This window comes from Otolemur garnettii, unplaced genomic scaffold (assembly GCF_000181295.1).
Source record: "Otolemur garnettii isolate 467f Iridium unplaced genomic scaffold, OtoGar3 scaffold00108, whole genome shotgun sequence".
Classification (NCBI taxonomy): Eukaryota; Metazoa; Chordata; class Mammalia; order Primates; family Galagidae; genus Otolemur; species Otolemur garnettii.
This window is the reverse complement of record NW_003852503.1, coordinates 2000563-2018792: the sequence shown is the minus strand read 5'-3', so window position 1 is coordinate 2018792 and position 18230 is coordinate 2000563. Positions and strand designations below refer to the sequence as shown.

The window sequence follows — 18230 nt, the reverse complement described above, 5'->3', positions numbered from 1 at the left end:
CTTTCCCAGATAGGCTTCTGCAATTTCCTTCATCTTTGTCAGAACCATGGAGGACACCTCCTCTGGATAGAAACTTTTTGTCTCTCCTTTGTATTCTACTTGGACCTTGGGCCTGCCTGCATCATTCACCACCACAAAAGGCCAATGCTTCATATCAGACTGGACAACAGCATCATCAAACCTGCGTCCAATCAGACGCTTGGCATCTGTAAAAGCAATCAAATACGTTGGTTTCCAACTTCATTAGATTTTCATAGTCACACAAACGTCTAAGTTCTTAGTGGCAGGTGGAATTCAACTATTTCTTACATGTAGGAAAAGTTCACACAAACGTATTTTCTGAGGTGCCAAGACACCTCAATGTTAGCCTGAACAGTCACAAAACAGACTTTACACTAAACTAGCCTCACTGCATTCAATCTATTAAGAGGAGAGTTCCCCCATTCCTCAGGGCTTCCTCTTTGTTGCTACATTTTGACAACCTAGTTTCTTAAATGTTTCCATTTGCCCTCCCAGTTCCTGAATTTTCGAGAATTCGTGACTCACCAAAAACTGTGTTCGTGGGGTTCATTGCAACTTGATTTTTCGCGGCATCACCTATCAATCGTTCGGTGTCAGTAAAGGCAACATAACTTGGAGTGGTTCGGTTTCCCTGATCATTAGCAATTATCTCTACTTTTCCATGCTGGAAGACACCCACACAAGAGTAGGTGGTGCCAAGATCAATACCAACCGCAGGTCCCTTAGACATGGTTGCTGGAAAATCGGTAAGAAAAAAAAAAAAAAATACATAACATCGTGATTAAACATCCAGAGTTAACTTAAAATTGGGCTACAGATATGATCGACACCAGGCTCGACCTCTTTTCTGAGGTCAAGGAGGCGGTATAGTTCATACTGCAGTCCAAGTTTGCGTGCCAACCCTGGCAAATCGAGTCCCAGGTAGAAAGAGCCATTGCCCCCAGGGCCTGCAACGTTGCCGAGCCACGTGGCCAGCCCCGGCCTGAGCCTATCTCTCCTCACTGAAGGCCTAGGTGCCTGGAGTCACCACCCAGCTTGTTTTCTAACTACTCCAACCACCGCCGCTTCTTTGGGTAGCCGCCAAAAGCCGTTTCCTTCAAGAGATTAAGCGGGACGGACTACGCAGGAAGCCGGGAAAGCGCCAGCTCTACTTCCTCGCGCACCCCGCAGGCGGATGCCGCAACCCTCCCCCGCCACGCGGGCGCGGGGCGCCGCCCTGCCGACCCGGCTGCCAGCCAAGCCCGCGTCCCACGCGTCTGACCTGCCAGCTGCAGCCGCAGGCCGCTGCGACCCCCGTTACCGCCCCGGGTGGAAGAATAAAGCCGCCTAACGGGGCGAAAGGTCCACCACACGCTGCAGTCAGCCCAGGACTCAATCCCCCTCCTGGCTGCCAAAAAAAAAAATCACTCGGCCTGCGTCCAGGGGCGGACGATCTCCCAACAATTACCAAGCGCTTATACAAAAAACCCCTACCTTACTCGTAGAGTCGGCACGGATTAAGTAAAACACACAGAAGACCCAAGCGCTGCCACCGCGTTCAATGAGACCGGTTTCCGCCCGCCACCCCGTCTCTTATACCCTATCTCAGAACCTTCCAGAAGGGGACCGCCCCTGTTGGCTGCCCATCATGGCGGCTTTAACCAATGAGAGCCCGGCTGCCTTCACAAGGCCCAATGATGAGCCTGTATTCACTCCTCGGGCCCCGCCCCTTCCCGCCCCCACTCCACCCTACCCCGCCCCGCCTCGCGATGACGCACTCACCACAGCGTTCTGGAACTTTCATGCTCGTCCCCGTTCCCCGAACGGCCCCGGGAAAGGGAGGGTGGGGCCGAGAGAGTCCGCGCGCGGGAGTCCTCAGTCACCCCCGGCGGGGGAAGGGAGCGTTCGCCTCTGCGCCTGCGTCCTCATCCCGCGCGCGCAGAGGGGGGCGGAAGGAGGAGGAGGAAGAAGGGCGGGCCAACTTGAAACCAACCAATCGCGATGTTGGCCGGCGCGGAATCGCGAGAGGAATAGCGCGGGGCTTGAAGGGAGGGGTCTGGGCCTGGGAGCCCGGGAAGAGAAGTCGGAAGTGGAGCGAGGACAAAATGGCCGCGAAGGTTGTTGCTCCCCTCCTCCACCTGAGTCCGCTTTCCTCCTTCCCCACCCCCACACCCCCTCAACCCCGGTGCTCAAGACGGCTCTCTAAGCCTTCCCTGGGTCCGCGTGCCCACATTTCACAGCTAGAGTGGCTTCAGGTGAAAGTTGACCCTGAGGGGCTGGGGCGAAAGTTCCGGCTTCAGGCGCTACCGGGATAACTCAGACTTGAGCTTGCAGGGAGCCGCCAGGCAGCCCCGGCCTCGGACAGGTTAGCCCGGCGGGCCCCCCAGCAGCCTCATTTCGCTGTGGCGGCTGTTGGCCGGCAGCCGCCGCTGCAAAGGTTGGAAGGGCCCGACTTCTCAGGACTCGCCCAGACCCGAATTAAATGGCCAAACCTGCTTTTCGTGAGCCCAAACTTGCCCTGAGGCCTTCCCTACCTCCCGCCGAGAACACAGTGGGTTTCTAGGCTCAGTCCTTCCCCCACCCGCTCAAGCCCTGCACGTCTTCGTTTCAGTCAGAGAAAGAGGCTTAAAAGGCGGCTTTTTCGATGAGAACCAGGCGTTAGGAATCCTAATTTCCGGTAGCTCTCTGTCCTGGGTTTACACTTTCTGAGTTTTGCTTATTTTCAGTAACGTGAGGTAATAGCTTCCTGCCTCAGAAACGACACGACAAGCCGTGCACAGACTCTGCCTTGGCAGCGTGGCTGAGGTAGCGCACGGCAGTGGTGCCTGGCGGCGGGCCCTCGGGGCCATGTCATTCTCAGAGCCCGTCTCTGTACCCTGAACGCTGTCCACGTGTCCTTTCTAACCGGCAGAGCAGGTGGTGTCCCTGTTTAGTTCCCGTTTAGTGGATTGGTGGGCTCCGAAAGGTGAAAAATTTACGTATACCCGCAACTTTCAGTAGCCGGGCTGGAATTAAAACGTCTTTAGACAGTGTAAGGAGGCTGTAAAGAGAGGACACCATGTCCTTGTCAAAGCCCGTAACGCCTAGGGGCGGACTCCAATGTAAGGAAGTTTTCTTACTTCCCTTTTAGCGGGGAATGTTGGCTCGGAGTTCCTGGAGATAAATACTTAGTTAGCGTCGCCTTATTTCCTAAGAAGTTATGTTTTTACAGTCTTCCAGTTATTCACTAATGTATGTATTGCATTATTCATCCCTGTGTTAGGAGAAAAATGAGATTCAGAGATGTTATTTGTGGGACACAGCAAGCTAAAGTCAAGCCTAGGTTTCAGATTTCGAATTCTTCGGGGTTTTTTTTTTTTTTAATTACTTACACCGTAGTGTAATTTTCTTTCTGAAAATACTCACTTCAACTCCTAAAGGAGGAAGATGTGTATTCTGAGCTGCTCCTTTCAATTTTCTTTGATAACCTGGGATTTTTCTTTTCATACTCTGGATCTTAAAGTTTAACAAGTACATTTTCTGAACTACACGCTGCATTTTGCATTTTTGTAATTAACCTGTGAACTAAGTACATTTTAATCACCGAACCAGTGGAAAATTTAACAGGGGCCCACATCTTCTGGTTTAGGGTTATCCCATTCAGTAGCAGAAAAGAAAGCGGAACAAATAACTTTTGTTTCTGGTCACTCTCAAAATGTGTTCTAGGACTTCGACTATGTTCTTATTAAATGTGTGATTTAGAATTCATACACTTAAAGCTCCGAATATGAGGAACATCTTTTCTCCACCTCTTACCTTACACAACATTTCAAACACATTCAAGATAAAACCAAAGTTTGAGGGACTGCAGTGGAGGAGTCTGGAGCCTAGGGCTTCAGACTGGGGAATAGGATGGTAATTAATATTTTTGTGTGCTTATCACATGTCAAGCGCTGTTCTCAATGCTTTAAATTGTTACCTTGTTTAATTCTCATATCTGAGAGGTAGCCACTATGACATATCTATGTAACTATTATCTAACCCCATTTTGTGGATGACGAAACTAAGGCACTGAAAGGTTAAATGATTAGGCCACAAAGCCAAATTGTGGAACCTGGAATTCAAATTCAGTCTGGCTACAGTTCTGTCCTCTTAAAAACATCTGCTTTCAGGTGGTGCCTGTGGCTCAAAGGAGTAGGGTGCCAGCCCCAGTATTATACTGGAGGTGGTGGGTTCAAACCCAGCCCCGGCCAAAAACTGCAAAAAAAAAAAAAAGGACAACATCTGCCTTTAATGCCAGGCATGATGGCTCACATCTATAATCCTAGCACACTGGGAGGCCCAGATTGCTTGAGCTCAGGAGTTCAGAGACCAGCCTGAGCAAGAGAACCCATCTCTACTAAAAATAGAAAAACTAGCAGGGTATGGTGCCGGGCACCTAGAGACTAGGCAAGAGGCTTGCTCAAGCCCAAGAGTTTGAGGTTGCTGTGAGCTGACACCATGGCACTTCACCCAGGTGATAGACTAAGACTCTGTCTCAAAAAACAAACTGCTTTTTGCTCTCTAAAACACCTATATTAGTGTAAGGGTAAAAATCACATTAAAATGAATCCTAGATTGTGGCCTCAGATGACTATCAGGTTGTATCCTGCTTTGAGATTCCTTACCAGTTTTAAGCATCCATGCTTTTATTTGTCTGTAAGCAGCAGGAAAGAGTGGAAAGAGCAAGGACTTGGTTTGGAGTCAAATCTGGATTAGCATTCAAGCCATTTGCTAGTTATGACAGACATGATTTCACTTTCCTTTTTTGTAAAGCAACCCCCTCCAGGGTTGCGAGGATGAAATGAAGTAATGTAAAATATCTAATTGCTTGTCCTTTCAGACCCTTTATTCTCTGGGAGACTTAACTCTCTAAATATGGGGTCTAAACTCTCATCAAACTCTTGAAGACATTTAAGACCCATAAAATACAAGAACAACGGTCTTGCTGCTTACCATTGAGAGATGGTTGGATAAGGAAGATAGGAGAAACAGACTGGTGTTGCTCCATTTATGTTGTGGGTATAGGTGCCGATAGGATGTGAATAAATTCTTAAGCAAGTCATTTAATAGATAAAGTCAGCAACTTCACCAATATTCTGGGAGAAGGGAAAGAAAACCCTAGAATGATCATACCAGTGTAAAAAAGAACTAAAGTTTTATAGATACATTGTTTTATTAGAAATCATTGAAGTAAAAATCAGAGTACTATTAATTGAAGAAACTTCTAAATAGTTGAGTCACCACAATTCATTAAGCAATATGTAAGTGCCAGGTTAATCAACCTAGGGTAGATGGCTTTTAGCCTTTTTTTCTTTTGAAAAAGTTTAACGTTTAGATTTTTATTTTTTTGACACAGAGTCTCACTTTGTCACCCTCTGTAGAGTACCGCAGTGTCATAGCTCACAGCAACCTCAAACCCTTGAGCTCAGGTGATCCTTACTTCAGAATCTCAGATATTAAAAATAATCCTTGTACCCAATGTCATGACTAAAATGTGCAGTATATGTATGCCCTTATTGCTCAAAGACTTGAGTGTATCTGCTGCACTGCATTAGGGAAATTTGAAACCAGAATGACTTAAGCTGTTATTAATATTTTGACTTTCTAACTGTCATGTATAAAGTACTGCTATTGGAGAACAGCATACATTAAAAACAATCCCAATTTTTTTCTCCACCATATCTTGCCCAGTGCAGTGTTATATTGGTGGTAGAGCTCTTGTCATTGCCAATTTCATTAAAAGCTTTTGTACGGGGCAATGTGCTGAACCCTTAACATATATTTTCTTATGTGACCCTTACAACTGTAAGGCAGATCTTAATTGCCTTCATTTTCAGATAAATAAATTGAAGCTCAAATAAATGGAATAATTTGCCTAGCTGAACTTAGTTTTAACTAAGTTAGATCTGGTTTATTCCACAGTTTATTTTTTTAACTCTTAGGTTAGATCACTTTCCACTTTTAAGCTCCTTTTAAAAGGTGGTCTTGTTTAGCCCCTGCACTGTGGAGAGGAGGTAATGTATAAGTTGTGCTCTTTTTAATTTGTAAATTTTTTGCTAATTTAAATCTTTATCAAAGGGAGCTGGGCATAATATGCCTGTAATCCTAGCATTCTGGGAGGCTTAGATAAGTAGATCTCAGGAGAGGCATTTAGGAGTTCAAGACCAGCTTGAGCAAGAGCAAGACCATCTCTACTAAAAATAGAAAAAACTAGCCTAGTGTCGTGGATGGGTGCCTCTAGTCCCAGCTACTCTGGAGGCTAAGGCAAAAAGATCTCTTGAGCCACAAAATTTGAGGTTGCTGTGAGCCATGATGATGCCATGCCACTCTACCCATAGCAACAGTGACCAAAAAATAATAAGTAAATCTTCATCAGAGCTAGTTATAAATAGCAAAGCTCATGGAATTTTCCTTTTTTACAACATTTGCATACAGGAGTTATAACAAAAACAAGATACAAAAGCAAAAGGGAGAAAGAAGGTGAGGCCCAAATAGTTGTAAACATAATGACTCAATATGGGGTCTTTGAGATGTTTGAACTCTGAACATTTTCCATCAACTGATACGACCTTCAGAGAATCAGTTACACCTGTCATTTTGTAGTTTTTCAATACGGCTTATCTCTGACCTCTTCTTAGAAGATCTGACAAGTTAAAATTTCTTAAACTTTATATGTTCAAGATACTTTGTGCTTAATATTTTATGAAAAAATACATGCATTACCTGATCTAAGTCCATCATTACCATATAAAAACAAATCCGACAAGTTGGAAATGTTATACTATTTTGTAGAACAAGGAAAAACTGTAAATGATTTTGTTTGTGTGAGTGAACTGTGTCTCAGGTGTGGTAAAAAGATTTAGGACAAGGAAGAAAGCAAAAGAAGAGACCACCTATAATTTAGAGTGAGAGTTTGGAGATTTTAGGCAGGAGAATGGTGATTAATCGGGACTTAGCATCCTGACTGTCATAGGTTTGTATTTTGACTGCTACAGACTAACCTATATGAGCCTTAGTCTCATCTGTAAAATGAGAATACAGATTCAGGGTTAGGGTATGAGATTGAGACAATATAAAATGTATTTAATGTGCGTGTGCTTCTTTTCTTTTTTGAGACAGAGTCTCAAGCTGTCATCCTTGGTAGAGAGCTGTGGTGTCACAGCTCACAACAACCTCCAGCTCTTGGGCTTAAGTGATTCTCTTGCTTCAACCTCCGAAGTAGCTGGAACTACAGGTACCCACCACAACGCTCAGCTATTTTTGTTGTTGTTTAGCCGGCCTGGGCCGGGTTGGAACCTGCCAGCCTCAGTGTATGTGGCCATTGCCCTACCCACTGAACATAGATGCTGCCCTGTATTTATTTATTTATTTATTTATGCAGAGTCTCACTCTGTTGCCCCAGGCTAGAGTGCCTTAGTGTCATAACCTATAGCAACCTCATACTCCTGGGCTCAAGCAATCCTCTTGCCTCAGCCTCTTTAGGATAGGCACCTATCACTATACCCAACTACTTTTTCTATTTTTTAAGTAGAGATGGGGGTCTCACTCTTGCTCAGCTGGTCTTAAACTCCTGAGTTCAAACAATCCACATGCCTGGGCCTCCTAGAGTGCTAGGATTATAGGCATGAGCCACCACACCCAGCCTATTGTGTGCTTCTCTGTTGGTACTTTACCTTGGCACAAAATAATTTGCTTAACTTTAGTATCGTAATTTTAATAAAGTCCTTAAAGGCAGCTATTCTGTCATTCCTTGGTAACCCCTGTACTACTTAGCATTTTGCCTTATGAGAGAAAAAAGTCCAGTAGAACCTCCATAGTGGACCACCTCCCTGCATTGACCATCTCTTTCGTTGACCTAGTTTTCACAGACTGGACACACAGCACAACATGTACACATCATTACAGTAGGCATAATTCCTGTGTCAACCACCTCTGAATGTTGGGTGTTCAGCTTATCGAGTTTTACTATTTGGTATATTTATAACTGAAATCAATAAATAGATCATTTAGTCTGAGTTCTTCTGTTGGCAGGAACTGGTAAATAAATTTCCAGTATGTGTTATATGAGTTTCAACCTCCTACGCTATCACCGTTAACTTTTTTATTTCTTAATTGCTGATACAGATGCATCTATCATAAATATTTGGTTTTTGTGATGTTTAAACTGTCCCAATTTGGGGATAATCCCAGTCAACACAGCTAGCTCTTTATCTCCGTGATAGATTGAGTCACAGGAACTCACCTGACCGCCTCCCCCCAAGTCCAAGATGGCCCAGTGACCCTGTACCTTCCTATAAAAATGTGCAGGGGCTGGGGCTCCCAGCAGTGGGACTCTGGTCCAGAGCAGGCCTTAGTTATCCTGAGGCACCTGGGGCCTGGCCTGCATCTGCAGTGCTGCCTTGGGAGCCCTAAGACCTCTTTGGCGAGCATTCAGCAAAAGGTCCAGTGTGCATTCCAGATCTCCAAGGAAGCCCATGTGGCTCTGGCTGCCCCAGCTCTCTGGCCTATCATGGGGACTTTCTGTGTCATCCCCTCCTGCATGGGACTTTACCTACAAGCTTATCTAGCCCTCGGCCGTGCCCATGGGTGCTCTTTGGTGGGTATCTCTGGATGGGTGATCATGTCCAGCCATCTTGAAGCTTTGAATTTAGTCGAAGGTTATCCTCAGCTTCTGTCCCCCTATTGAAGGTCAGCAGCCAGGCACCCTGGCCTCTAGTCTTGTTTTCTCACCTCATGAGCCCTCAGCCCCCATGCTTCTCTGCCACCCCCAGCCACTGCCCCCACAGGTGGTGCCACGCCAGCCAGCTCAGCCTCTTGAGCTGTGGTGAGGGGGAGGGCCAACTGGTGGGCCTCCTTACTTGAAGAAGCACATGGCCCCTCCCTCATAATGGGCCTCCTGGTTCACTATCTGGGCACCCTTGGTGCCCTACAGCTCAGAACTCTGCCCTTTGCTCCCCACTCCTGTTGAGGACCCTGAGTAAGATCCCCACTGCCCCTGGCTCTCCTGGCCACCCTGGAGAGCTGGCTGCTGCCTCTTTCAGCCCTGATTAGCCCTACTTTGGCCTTCATGACCATGAACCCTTCCCCCCAGCAATCAGAGACAGGTGGCACAGACCCGCTGATAGCTGCGGATCCTGTCTGGGAGCTCACGTCGTTTTAAGGGTCTCTGGTGTTACTGTCCACTGTCCTCGGTGCACTGTACATGCTCACAGCCCAAGCAAGGGCCCTCAATTTGGTATCTCTCTCTCTTGCTCTTCACTTCTGACCTGGGCTCCCTCTCTCTTCCCAGCCCTCTAGAAGTCTGCTCTTAAGTCCTCAGGTGCACACTCCTGTAGACTCATAAAATGCATTTTGTACACTTTTGTTTCTAAATTACATCAAGGAGGTACAATGAATACTGAAAAAACAAAACAAAACAGCCCAATTTCAGGGCAACTTAGAAGTTAAAGTTGAAATATAAACAGCTTAACTATTGTGTGACAACAAACATCAACTTCCATTGTTTTATAAATTTAAGTTTGGTTTATATATTTTATTGAAACGATTATTCTCTAAACATCCACATCATTCCCTCTGCATCTTCTTTTTACAAACATTTGTCTTCTACCATTTTGTTATTTTATCCTTTTTTTATATTTAAGAGTCAAACTTATTTGACTTGCAAAGTTAATGGAATATGGTTCGGAACCAGGTGTGGCCCTAACTTAAGCCAAAAACCTGTCTCATATCTGACCTTGACTCAAGGAGGTGTATTAGCATTGCTAAGACTTCAACACCTCATCTTTTCAGAATTCAAATCCTTAGAATTTCTCTGCTTTTAGTGTAATCTGTTCTGTGTATCTGTTGTAGATTTCCATTGTGAATAGATTTCCAAAATAATTTGGATGCTCAATTAGTATTTTAGTCTTCTGATAATTAATGTGTTTAAATAATCTAGACCTTTTTCATGCAAAGAGGACTGCTTTCTTTCAAAGGCACAGCCAGAAAACCTTAGGATCTAAGATAGTAAATAATGATAAGAGCAAATTGCTAGTGATGACACAGCTGCAGGGTCCATTGTGTATTTGTTTGGCTCAGGTACTGTAGGAATTAGAATTCTCAGAATTACATAGCAGAAGTGGTATGTTGCCTGGATACCACACTACCAGAAGAATAAAAATGTAGTGAGGACAAGGGGTTTTATATCTTACAGTGAAACCGTGTTAATATAAAAAGCATTCCAAATAGGCCAGTCCTCTTAAGTGAGACTGATAGCAGACATTCTTTATGTAATTTCCTCAATGTCTCTATTTCTCACCTTTTTTTAGAGGAAGACAAAACTCAGGTTAAAACTTTAACCCAAGGATAAACTCCTAGGAACTTGAGAAGGAAATATTTTTGCGCTGTGCAACTGTGTAAGGATACTACTGTGAGAATTAAATGTTGGAATTAAAAACCAGAGTAATGGGGCCATAGCGTAGATGAACATTTTCCCTGTAAGCCTCTAATTCTCATTTTAGACACAATGCTTTCATCACCATATTCAGTATTACTTTTTCTTTCTTCTGGTCTGTGGCTCTTTTAAATGATAAGTATTCTGCTTTTCCGATTGGGATCAGTTGACATTTGTGCTAGAGCCCCCAAAGGGCGATTCTAGGTTCAGCATTTGTGCTGTAGATAGGTATCAGAGTAGTCGAAACTATTAAAAAGGCAAATTATTGAACTGGATGTTGCTGTTTTCATTTCTTGGATATTTTCCTTATGTATATCAACTCTTCCAGTAATTACTCATCCTGGTAAATTATTTTTGCTAATTCTTTCCAAGATGCTGACAGCTAAAATGTTAGCAGGCACTAGCCAAGCCCTTTCCTGCCACCCACTAGTTATTCTCACCATCTCTTCTCTGTTTATTCTACTTATCCCAGAGCTAGAGTTTCTTGGAGGCTGAGGCTGGGAAAGTACTCAATTTTTCTCGTTTTTGACCTCTTAGGAGGAAGTGATTATGGAAACGCTGGCAATCCCTGATCTTTTGGATAATTTAAGGCGTAGAATCATCAACAGTCCTAGGCTCATATCCTGAAATGGAAGAAATGGAGGAAGCTCCAGGTTTGGTGCAATATTAAATTTCCTTTTAGTCTTCCTTGACATCTTAAGGGAAAACTGATCTAATCTCCCTTTCTGGTCCAGCCAGTCTTGTCTGGCTTCACATATTCTCAGAAACAGGAGACTAGAAGGTTGTGCAGAGTGATCTTTCAGCATTTCTAGATCTTTTTCTCTTGAAAAATTCTAAAAAAAAAAGTTACATGACATGTAGTAAATGTTTTCTTCCTCCAGAGATACCCAGCAGCAGAGTCCTTACACTCATCTGATTTGGGGGAAAACCCACAGTTGCTCCAGTGTCTGTTTCTGTTTGTCAGCAATCTGAAATCACTATAACGAAAAGTTTTTCAGTCTTTTGCACACATTTTGGTTTCCTTTTTTAGTTTTTATGTAGGTTTTGATGTAAGTAGGAAGATTGTAGTAGAATAGGAAAAAGTCATTCCCTCTTCTCAATCTCCCAGAATTTCAACAACTCTTGAAATTAATATCCAAACCTTATGACAAAGGAAGTCAGAATAGAAGACACATTTCCTTTTTTTGGAGTTTCTTAGAAGTGGTTCGTGTAGTACATGGTGCAGTAGGTGTAATAGAAGGCTGTGGGTGCTGCTCAACTATGTCAATAATCACAATAATCCAATAGGTTTGCAGAAATGCATAGAACATTTACAAACAAGATCCAATTTTTCCTCGACAATGGTGAATCAAAGCATTAATACCAAACATGCCAGGTGAGAAGTTTTAGATGTGTTCATCTCACCGTTCCCCAGCCTTCTCACCACAGGTCCTGGTCAACCAATAGATTTGGACCCTGCTTTCCTTTACTCTGGTCTAAAGGTGCAAGAAGAGGCCTTTTTGTAGGTGATCAGCTTACATCCTTTTGCTTGTTTCGTGTCCTATAAGGAAAGTGCTCTTCTGAAGAGGTTCCATGTGATGCTCACTGCTATTTAAATAACCTCTCATCTGGTCCAAGGGGTTTGTGTGGCTGGTGACTGAGCTCCCATGACTAGAAGAGTCTGTGAAAACAGGGCAGTTGGGGCCACTCCGGTTCACACTGTTTGGAAGGTTCTGCTCTGGCTGTGGATCGTGCTAGGCATAGGCTCTGCTTTGGTCAGGGCAGCGTGGTGGACTTTCTTTGGCTCGGAAGCCCTCGCCTCTAGCCTGGCAAGGCTGTGTCCCTGGGTGGCTGGGCCTGGCTGAGCTGCCGCTTCAGTTGACAGTGTCCGCTGGCTGCGGGAGGCACTGTTTTCCGTGGAGCGTGTGGAGGAAGAACCAGAGCGTGAACTGCGAGAGCCCGAGGACGAGGAGCTGGGTTTCACCAGGCGGGCTTTGGGGGCTTCCGCGTCTTCCCTGAAGGGAAAAAACAGCAAGGACAAACCTTAACACTGGCAGGACAATGTCAGCTTTCACTCCCATTGCTTCCTTGTGAGGTTTCCCAAGAAATTCTCAAGATGCAAACCTCAAATAATACCACTGGAAGACCGCCGTCTAGAGAAATAGGCACTAACTCATTTCTTAAGGCTTAATGCTTAGCTCCGGCAATTGTGTGTTTTGTTAGCCCAGAGGTCAACCCTGTTAGACGGAGAGGATGGGATCTCACCATTGAAATGTCACTCTTCCTGATTCAGGGTCTGTCTACACAAACCCTTTCATGGTCCATATCCCATTCTTATTGTATGTCCTTTTAAGAATGGATGTGAACTAGAAATAATGTCAACTTGAACTTTTGGTCTCCGTTGAGGGTAGTTTCACCATAAAGTCCAGGAAAAGCACATTAATCTCTGTCTCTAGGCTGGAACTTCCTACCTACCAGAATAATCCTTTTAACAGATTGATGGTTGAGAGGAAACTGGAGACATTTATGTTGACTGGTCACTAGAACTGGCCCTAAGAAAGAAGCTCAGTTGAAGTGGGGATTTGGGGAGGTTTACCGAATTTCGTTAGGTCTCTCTTCTTCCTCGTATCTCTCTTTGTCTTTCCTTCGGATTAGTAGCCATACCAGGAGGAAAATCAGCAGAGCTCCCGCCACTATGCCCGTCACGGCTCCTGCAACCATGCCGATGCTTTGTACATCTGTTTTCTCAGAGGCAAAAACACAAGTAAAAAAACAGAGATAAGCTAGGAAATATATACCCCAAAGTCAAAAGCCCTAGAGAAGATAAGTATTTTCAGGTCTTTGTGTCTCTCTATCCATTACTCTCTGTGTGGCCGTCCCTCTGGATGTTTTTCCAGTTGTAATTATTGAATCACAGGCTTCTCCAGCATTTGGTCCAGATTTTAATGAATAAGTCTAGATTGGTTCTGAGAGCAGAACAGTGGCCATGGAAGTTGGATTCTGCTAAGGAGTGTGTAACAACTCACCTGCCAAATCAACTTGCCCCAAATTTTTAAATTTAGGGCAGCACCCATAGCTCACTGGGTAGGGGGCCAGCCACATACAGTGAGGCTGGTGGTTTGAACCCAGCGCAGGCCAGCTAAATATCAATGACAACTTCAACAAAAAGTTGAAGGGAGTTGTGGCAGGCACCTGTAGTCACAGCTTCTAGGGAGGCTGAGGCAAAAGAAACACTTAAGCCTAAAGGTTGGAGGTTGCTGTGAGCTATGATGCCAGCACTCTACTGAGGGTGACATAGTGAGACTCTGTCTCAAAAAAATTTTTTTTAATTTAAAATAATCAAAATTAAAAAGAAGGAGAAAAATAGATTGGTTCAGATAATAAAAGGGGCTGGGAGAGATAACGTACCATATTCAAAGATTTGTCATCCTTATCAAGATAATGTTTTGGGCAGTCCTCCAGGCATTTGCTAATGCCTCTGCTTTCTCTACCTTCTTCCTTCTCCCACAAGTAAAATAAAAAAGAAATATAATTTTTTTTTTCCTTAGGTTGGGCATAGTGGCTCACTTCCATAATCCCAGCACTTTAGGAGGTCAAAGTAGGAGGATTACTTGAGGCCAAGAGTTTAGACCATCCTGGGCCAAAAGTTTGGACCAGTCTTGGCTACAAAAACAAACAAACAAATAAAAACTTAAAAAATTAGCCAAGTGTGGTGGAATGTGCCTATAGTCCCAGCTATTTTGGAGACTGAGTTAGGAGGATCACTTGAGCCTAGGAGTTTGAGGCTACAGTGAGCTATGCACCATTGTCTTCCAGCCTGGACAAAGGAACAAAACAAAAACTATCTCTGGAAAAAAATTAATTTTAAATACAATAAAAGTTAACTTTAAAAAACAATAATTTAACTTATAATGTTAAATTATAACATTAGACCCTGGGATTTGCCTGTGGATCCTAGAAATAGGTAAATGTTATTTGCACATTAGTAACTCACATAACCTTTCCTTCATGCATCAAATACTTATTAAGAGCCTACCCTGAGCAAGGCACAGTTCTAGGCACTAGTGTACCCAGGAACATTTTCTCCTTTTGTTGAATTTATGTTCCAGAAAAGGAAAACAGATAATAAATAAAGATAATTTTGGATGATGGATAAATTCTATGAAGGCAAAAGTGAATGAGTGATATTTTAGAGAGGGAACAGAGAGATACCACTTATGTTTGGGTGATCAGGACTTTGAGGAGATGACCTCTGAGTTGAGATATAGATGATACAATAGACTATCTTGTGATGATTTAGGAACAGAGCACTCCAGGCAGAAGAACAGTAAGTTTTTTTTAATTTATGGATGGAGTCACACTCTCTTGTCCAAGCTGGTACAGTGATGTAATAGCTCACTGTAGTCACGAAATCCTGAGCTCAAACAATGCTCATACTTCAGCCTCCCAAGTAGCTGGGATTACAGGTGTATGCCACCAGTGTATGGTAGAAATAATGTACGTGGATACAGTAGATGGATATTACCTATGTTTTGGAAGTATAGTCGGAAGAATTTTCTGTTTATTCTTTTTTTTTTTAAACATTATGTTTCTCCAGTACTTTATTTTTTGAGACAGAGTTTACTTTATCACCCTTGATAGAGTGCTGTGGTGTCATAGCTCATAGCAACCTCAAACTGTTAGCCTCAAGTAATCCTCTTGTCTCAGCCTCCTAAGTAGCTGTAACTACAGGAGCCTGCCATAACACTTTGCTATTTTGGGAGACAGGGTCTAGCTCTGGTTCAAGCTGGTCTCACACTCCTGAGCTCAAGCAATCCACCAGGCTCAGCCTCCCAGAGTGCTAGGATTATAGGCATGAGCCACTGTGCCTGGCTTCCTGTTTATTCTTTTTCTGTTTTTATTTTTTTGAGACAGTGTCTCCCTCATATACCTGGGCTAGAGTGCAGTAGTGCGATCATAGCTCACTGCAACCTCAAACTTCTGGGTTTAAGTGATCCTCCTGCTTTAGCCTCCTAGGTAGCTGAGACTATAGCCATATCCCACCACGTCTGACTAATTTTTCTATATTTTGTATTGATAGGGTCTCACTTTTGCTCAGGCTGTTTTCGAACCTGACTTCAAGCAATCCTTCTGCCACTGCCTCCCAAAGTGCTAGGATTAAAGGTGTGAGCTACTGCACCCAGGTAAAAGAGTTCTTTGTTATGTATTTATACTTTAGTTATTAGATGTTAAAAATATGTCTACATAATTATTTGCTAGTTCTCCTTTCAGGAGGTACAGCTTTATTTTCCCTTTGAGTATGGTTTGGACTTAGTTGCTCACTTCTTCTTCTTCTTCTTCTTTTTTTTTTTTTTTTTTGTTTAATCTGTTTCTGTTGTTCTGGGCTAGAGTCTCAGTGGTGTTATAGCTCATAGCAACCTCAAACTGTTCGGCTCAGGCCATCCTTCTTGCCTCAGCCTTCCAAGTAGCTGGAACCACAAGTGCCCACTGCAATGCCTAGCTAATTTTTCTATTTTTAGTAGAGATGAGGTCTTGCTCTTGCTCAGGCTGGTCTTGAACTCCTGAGCTCAAGCAATCTACCTGCTTTGGCCTCCTGGCATGCTAGGATTACAGGTGTGAGCACCATGCCTGGCTAGTGAAATACAGCAGAAGTGATGGTGCGTCACATCTGAGATATCATCATAGAGAAGCATGGCAGCTCTCTTCCTCAGATCTCAGATCACTTTTTCTTTCATCCTTTCTTTCCTACATCACTCACTTTGTGAGAAGCCAGCTGCTTTGTTAAGAGCCTTGTATAGAGGCCCTTGTGGTGAGTAACCGAGGCCAATAGCCATGTACATGAGCCGTCTCAGAGGCAGATCTCCAGCACCAGTCTAGTCGTGCAGTGACTACAACATTAGTGAACTTTTGCTCAAAATCTCTTCTGAGGAGAAACCCTGAGCCAAGATCTCCCAGCTAAGCCATCCCTGAATTTCTGAGCCACAGAAACTAACAGAATAGAAATCATTTTAAGCCGGTAAATTTAGGGGCAAATTTGTTACAAAGAAATAGACACTAGATACATAGTTCATTTTTGTCTTTTCACTTGGTTTATCCTGTTCTTTTTCATGACTTGATCTTTAGATCATAAGCCTGGCATACTATTTATTGCAGTAATATAATATTATACTATATTAATTATATTATATTTGGAGTCAAGGTCTTGCTCTCTTGCCCAGGCTGGAGTACAGTGACATAATGATAGTTCCCTGCAGCTTTGAACTCAAATAGTCTTCCAGCCTCAGTCTTCCAAGTAGCTGGGACTTCAGGTATGCACCACCACACTTGACTAATTTTTCTTATTTTTTTAGAGCTAGGGTCTTGCTATGTTGCCCAGGCTCATGTAAATAAATTTTAACAGGGGTAGCATGGCTTATGGAAACAAGCTTTGGTTCCAAGGTCTAAAGTTACCAAATTGAAGCTACACATGGTGGCTCCTGCCTGTAATCCTAGTGCTCTGGGAGGCTGAGGCAGATGAATCTCCTGAGCTCAGGAGTTTGAGACCAGCCTGAGCAAAAGCAAGACCCTGTCTCTACTAAAAATAGAAAAGACTAGCCAGGCATTGTGATGGCCTGTAGTCTCAGCTGTTAAGGAGACTGAGGCAAGAGGATCACTCGAACCTAAGAGTTGGAGGTTGCTGTGAGCTACAATGCCATAGCACTCTACCCAGGCAACAGAGTGATACTCTGTCTCAAAAAAATCATTAAGAAATAAACAAGGGTGGGGCCTGTGGCTCAAAGGAGTAGGGCACCGGCCTCATATGATGGAGGTGGCAGGTTCAAACCCAGCCCCAGCCAAAAACTGCCAAAAAAATTAAAAATAAATAAACAAAGTTACCAAATTGATTAAGGGAAAATATTAACAATAATAATAGCTAATGTTATTTATTTATTTATTTATTTTTTGAGACAGAGCCTCAAGCTGTCACCCTGGGTAGAGTGCTGTGCGATCACAGCTCACAGCAACCTCCAACTCCTGGGCTCAAGCGATTCTGTTGCCTCAGCCTCCCAAGTAGTTGGGACTACAGGCACCAGCCACAACGCCTGGCTATTTTTTTTTTTTTTTTTTTTTGGGTAGTAGTTGTCATTGTTGTTTGGCAGGCCCGGGCTGGATTTGAACCCACCAGCTCTGGTGTATGTGGCTAGTGTCTCAGCTGCTTGAGCCACAGATGCTGAGCCAATAGCTAATGGTATTGAGCACCTACAATGTGTCAGGCTGTCTTTCTAGGCAGTGGTAAGTAAATAGATTAATCTACTTCATTTTCACAAAAACTTTATGAGGTAATCAAGTCATATTCCATTTTGTAGATTAGGAAACATGTCTGAGAATCTACATAGTTAGTGACTGAAATCTTGGCAGTTATGTGGCTACAAAGCTAATACATTTAGCTTTGAGCAGTTCCTTGGTGCGATTGCTCATCTTGAACTTGAAACAAACCTATTAATAATTCTTGATTCTGCCTTACACGCACACACATGTGTCTGTGTGCACAAATGTACATGAGTGTTCACAAGCCCCCTGGGGAGGGGCGAAATCACATCTATAGTAGGTAGCTGATAACTAGTTAGTTAATTTGTTTTTTAAGACTAGTATTTGTTTAGTCTTCTCTTGGACTTGGAAAATTTCTTTAGGAGGCTGGTTAATTCACACGTTTGTAAATATAGAGTCAGATAGAGTTGTTGAATAGTCCTTGCACAAGTATTGAATTTATTTGGTGATAGCTGTATCCTTCTGGAAATAAAGACATTAACTTTGACCT

At 43.5% G+C, this 18230-nt stretch overlaps 2 protein-coding genes across 2 annotated transcripts in view; both read right to left on the bottom strand.

The window, feature by feature from the left end:
* The window catches only part of HSPA8 (heat shock protein family A (Hsp70) member 8), a 4584-nt gene extending 2984 nt beyond the window's left edge, over positions 1-1600 (bottom strand). Inside the window, exons 1-3 of the mRNA XM_023517308.1 lie at positions 1495-1600; positions 547-756; positions 8-206 (exon numbers count right to left, since the gene is read on the bottom strand). Coding sequence (XP_023373076.1) covers positions 8-206; positions 547-751 — 404 coding nt within the window. The 5' untranslated portion in view covers positions 752-756; positions 1495-1600. The remainder of the gene's footprint in view (positions 1-7; positions 207-546; positions 757-1494) is intronic.
* A 10546-nt stretch (positions 1601-12146) lies between these two features.
* Positions 12147-18230, bottom strand: part of CLMP (CXADR like membrane protein) — a 79617-nt gene continuing 73533 nt past the window's right edge. Inside the window, exons 6-7 of the mRNA XM_012809542.1 lie at positions 13029-13170; positions 12147-12447 (exon numbers count right to left, since the gene is read on the bottom strand). Of these exons, the coding sequence (XP_012664996.1) occupies positions 12147-12447; positions 13029-13170 (443 nt within the window). The remainder of the gene's footprint in view (positions 12448-13028; positions 13171-18230) is intronic.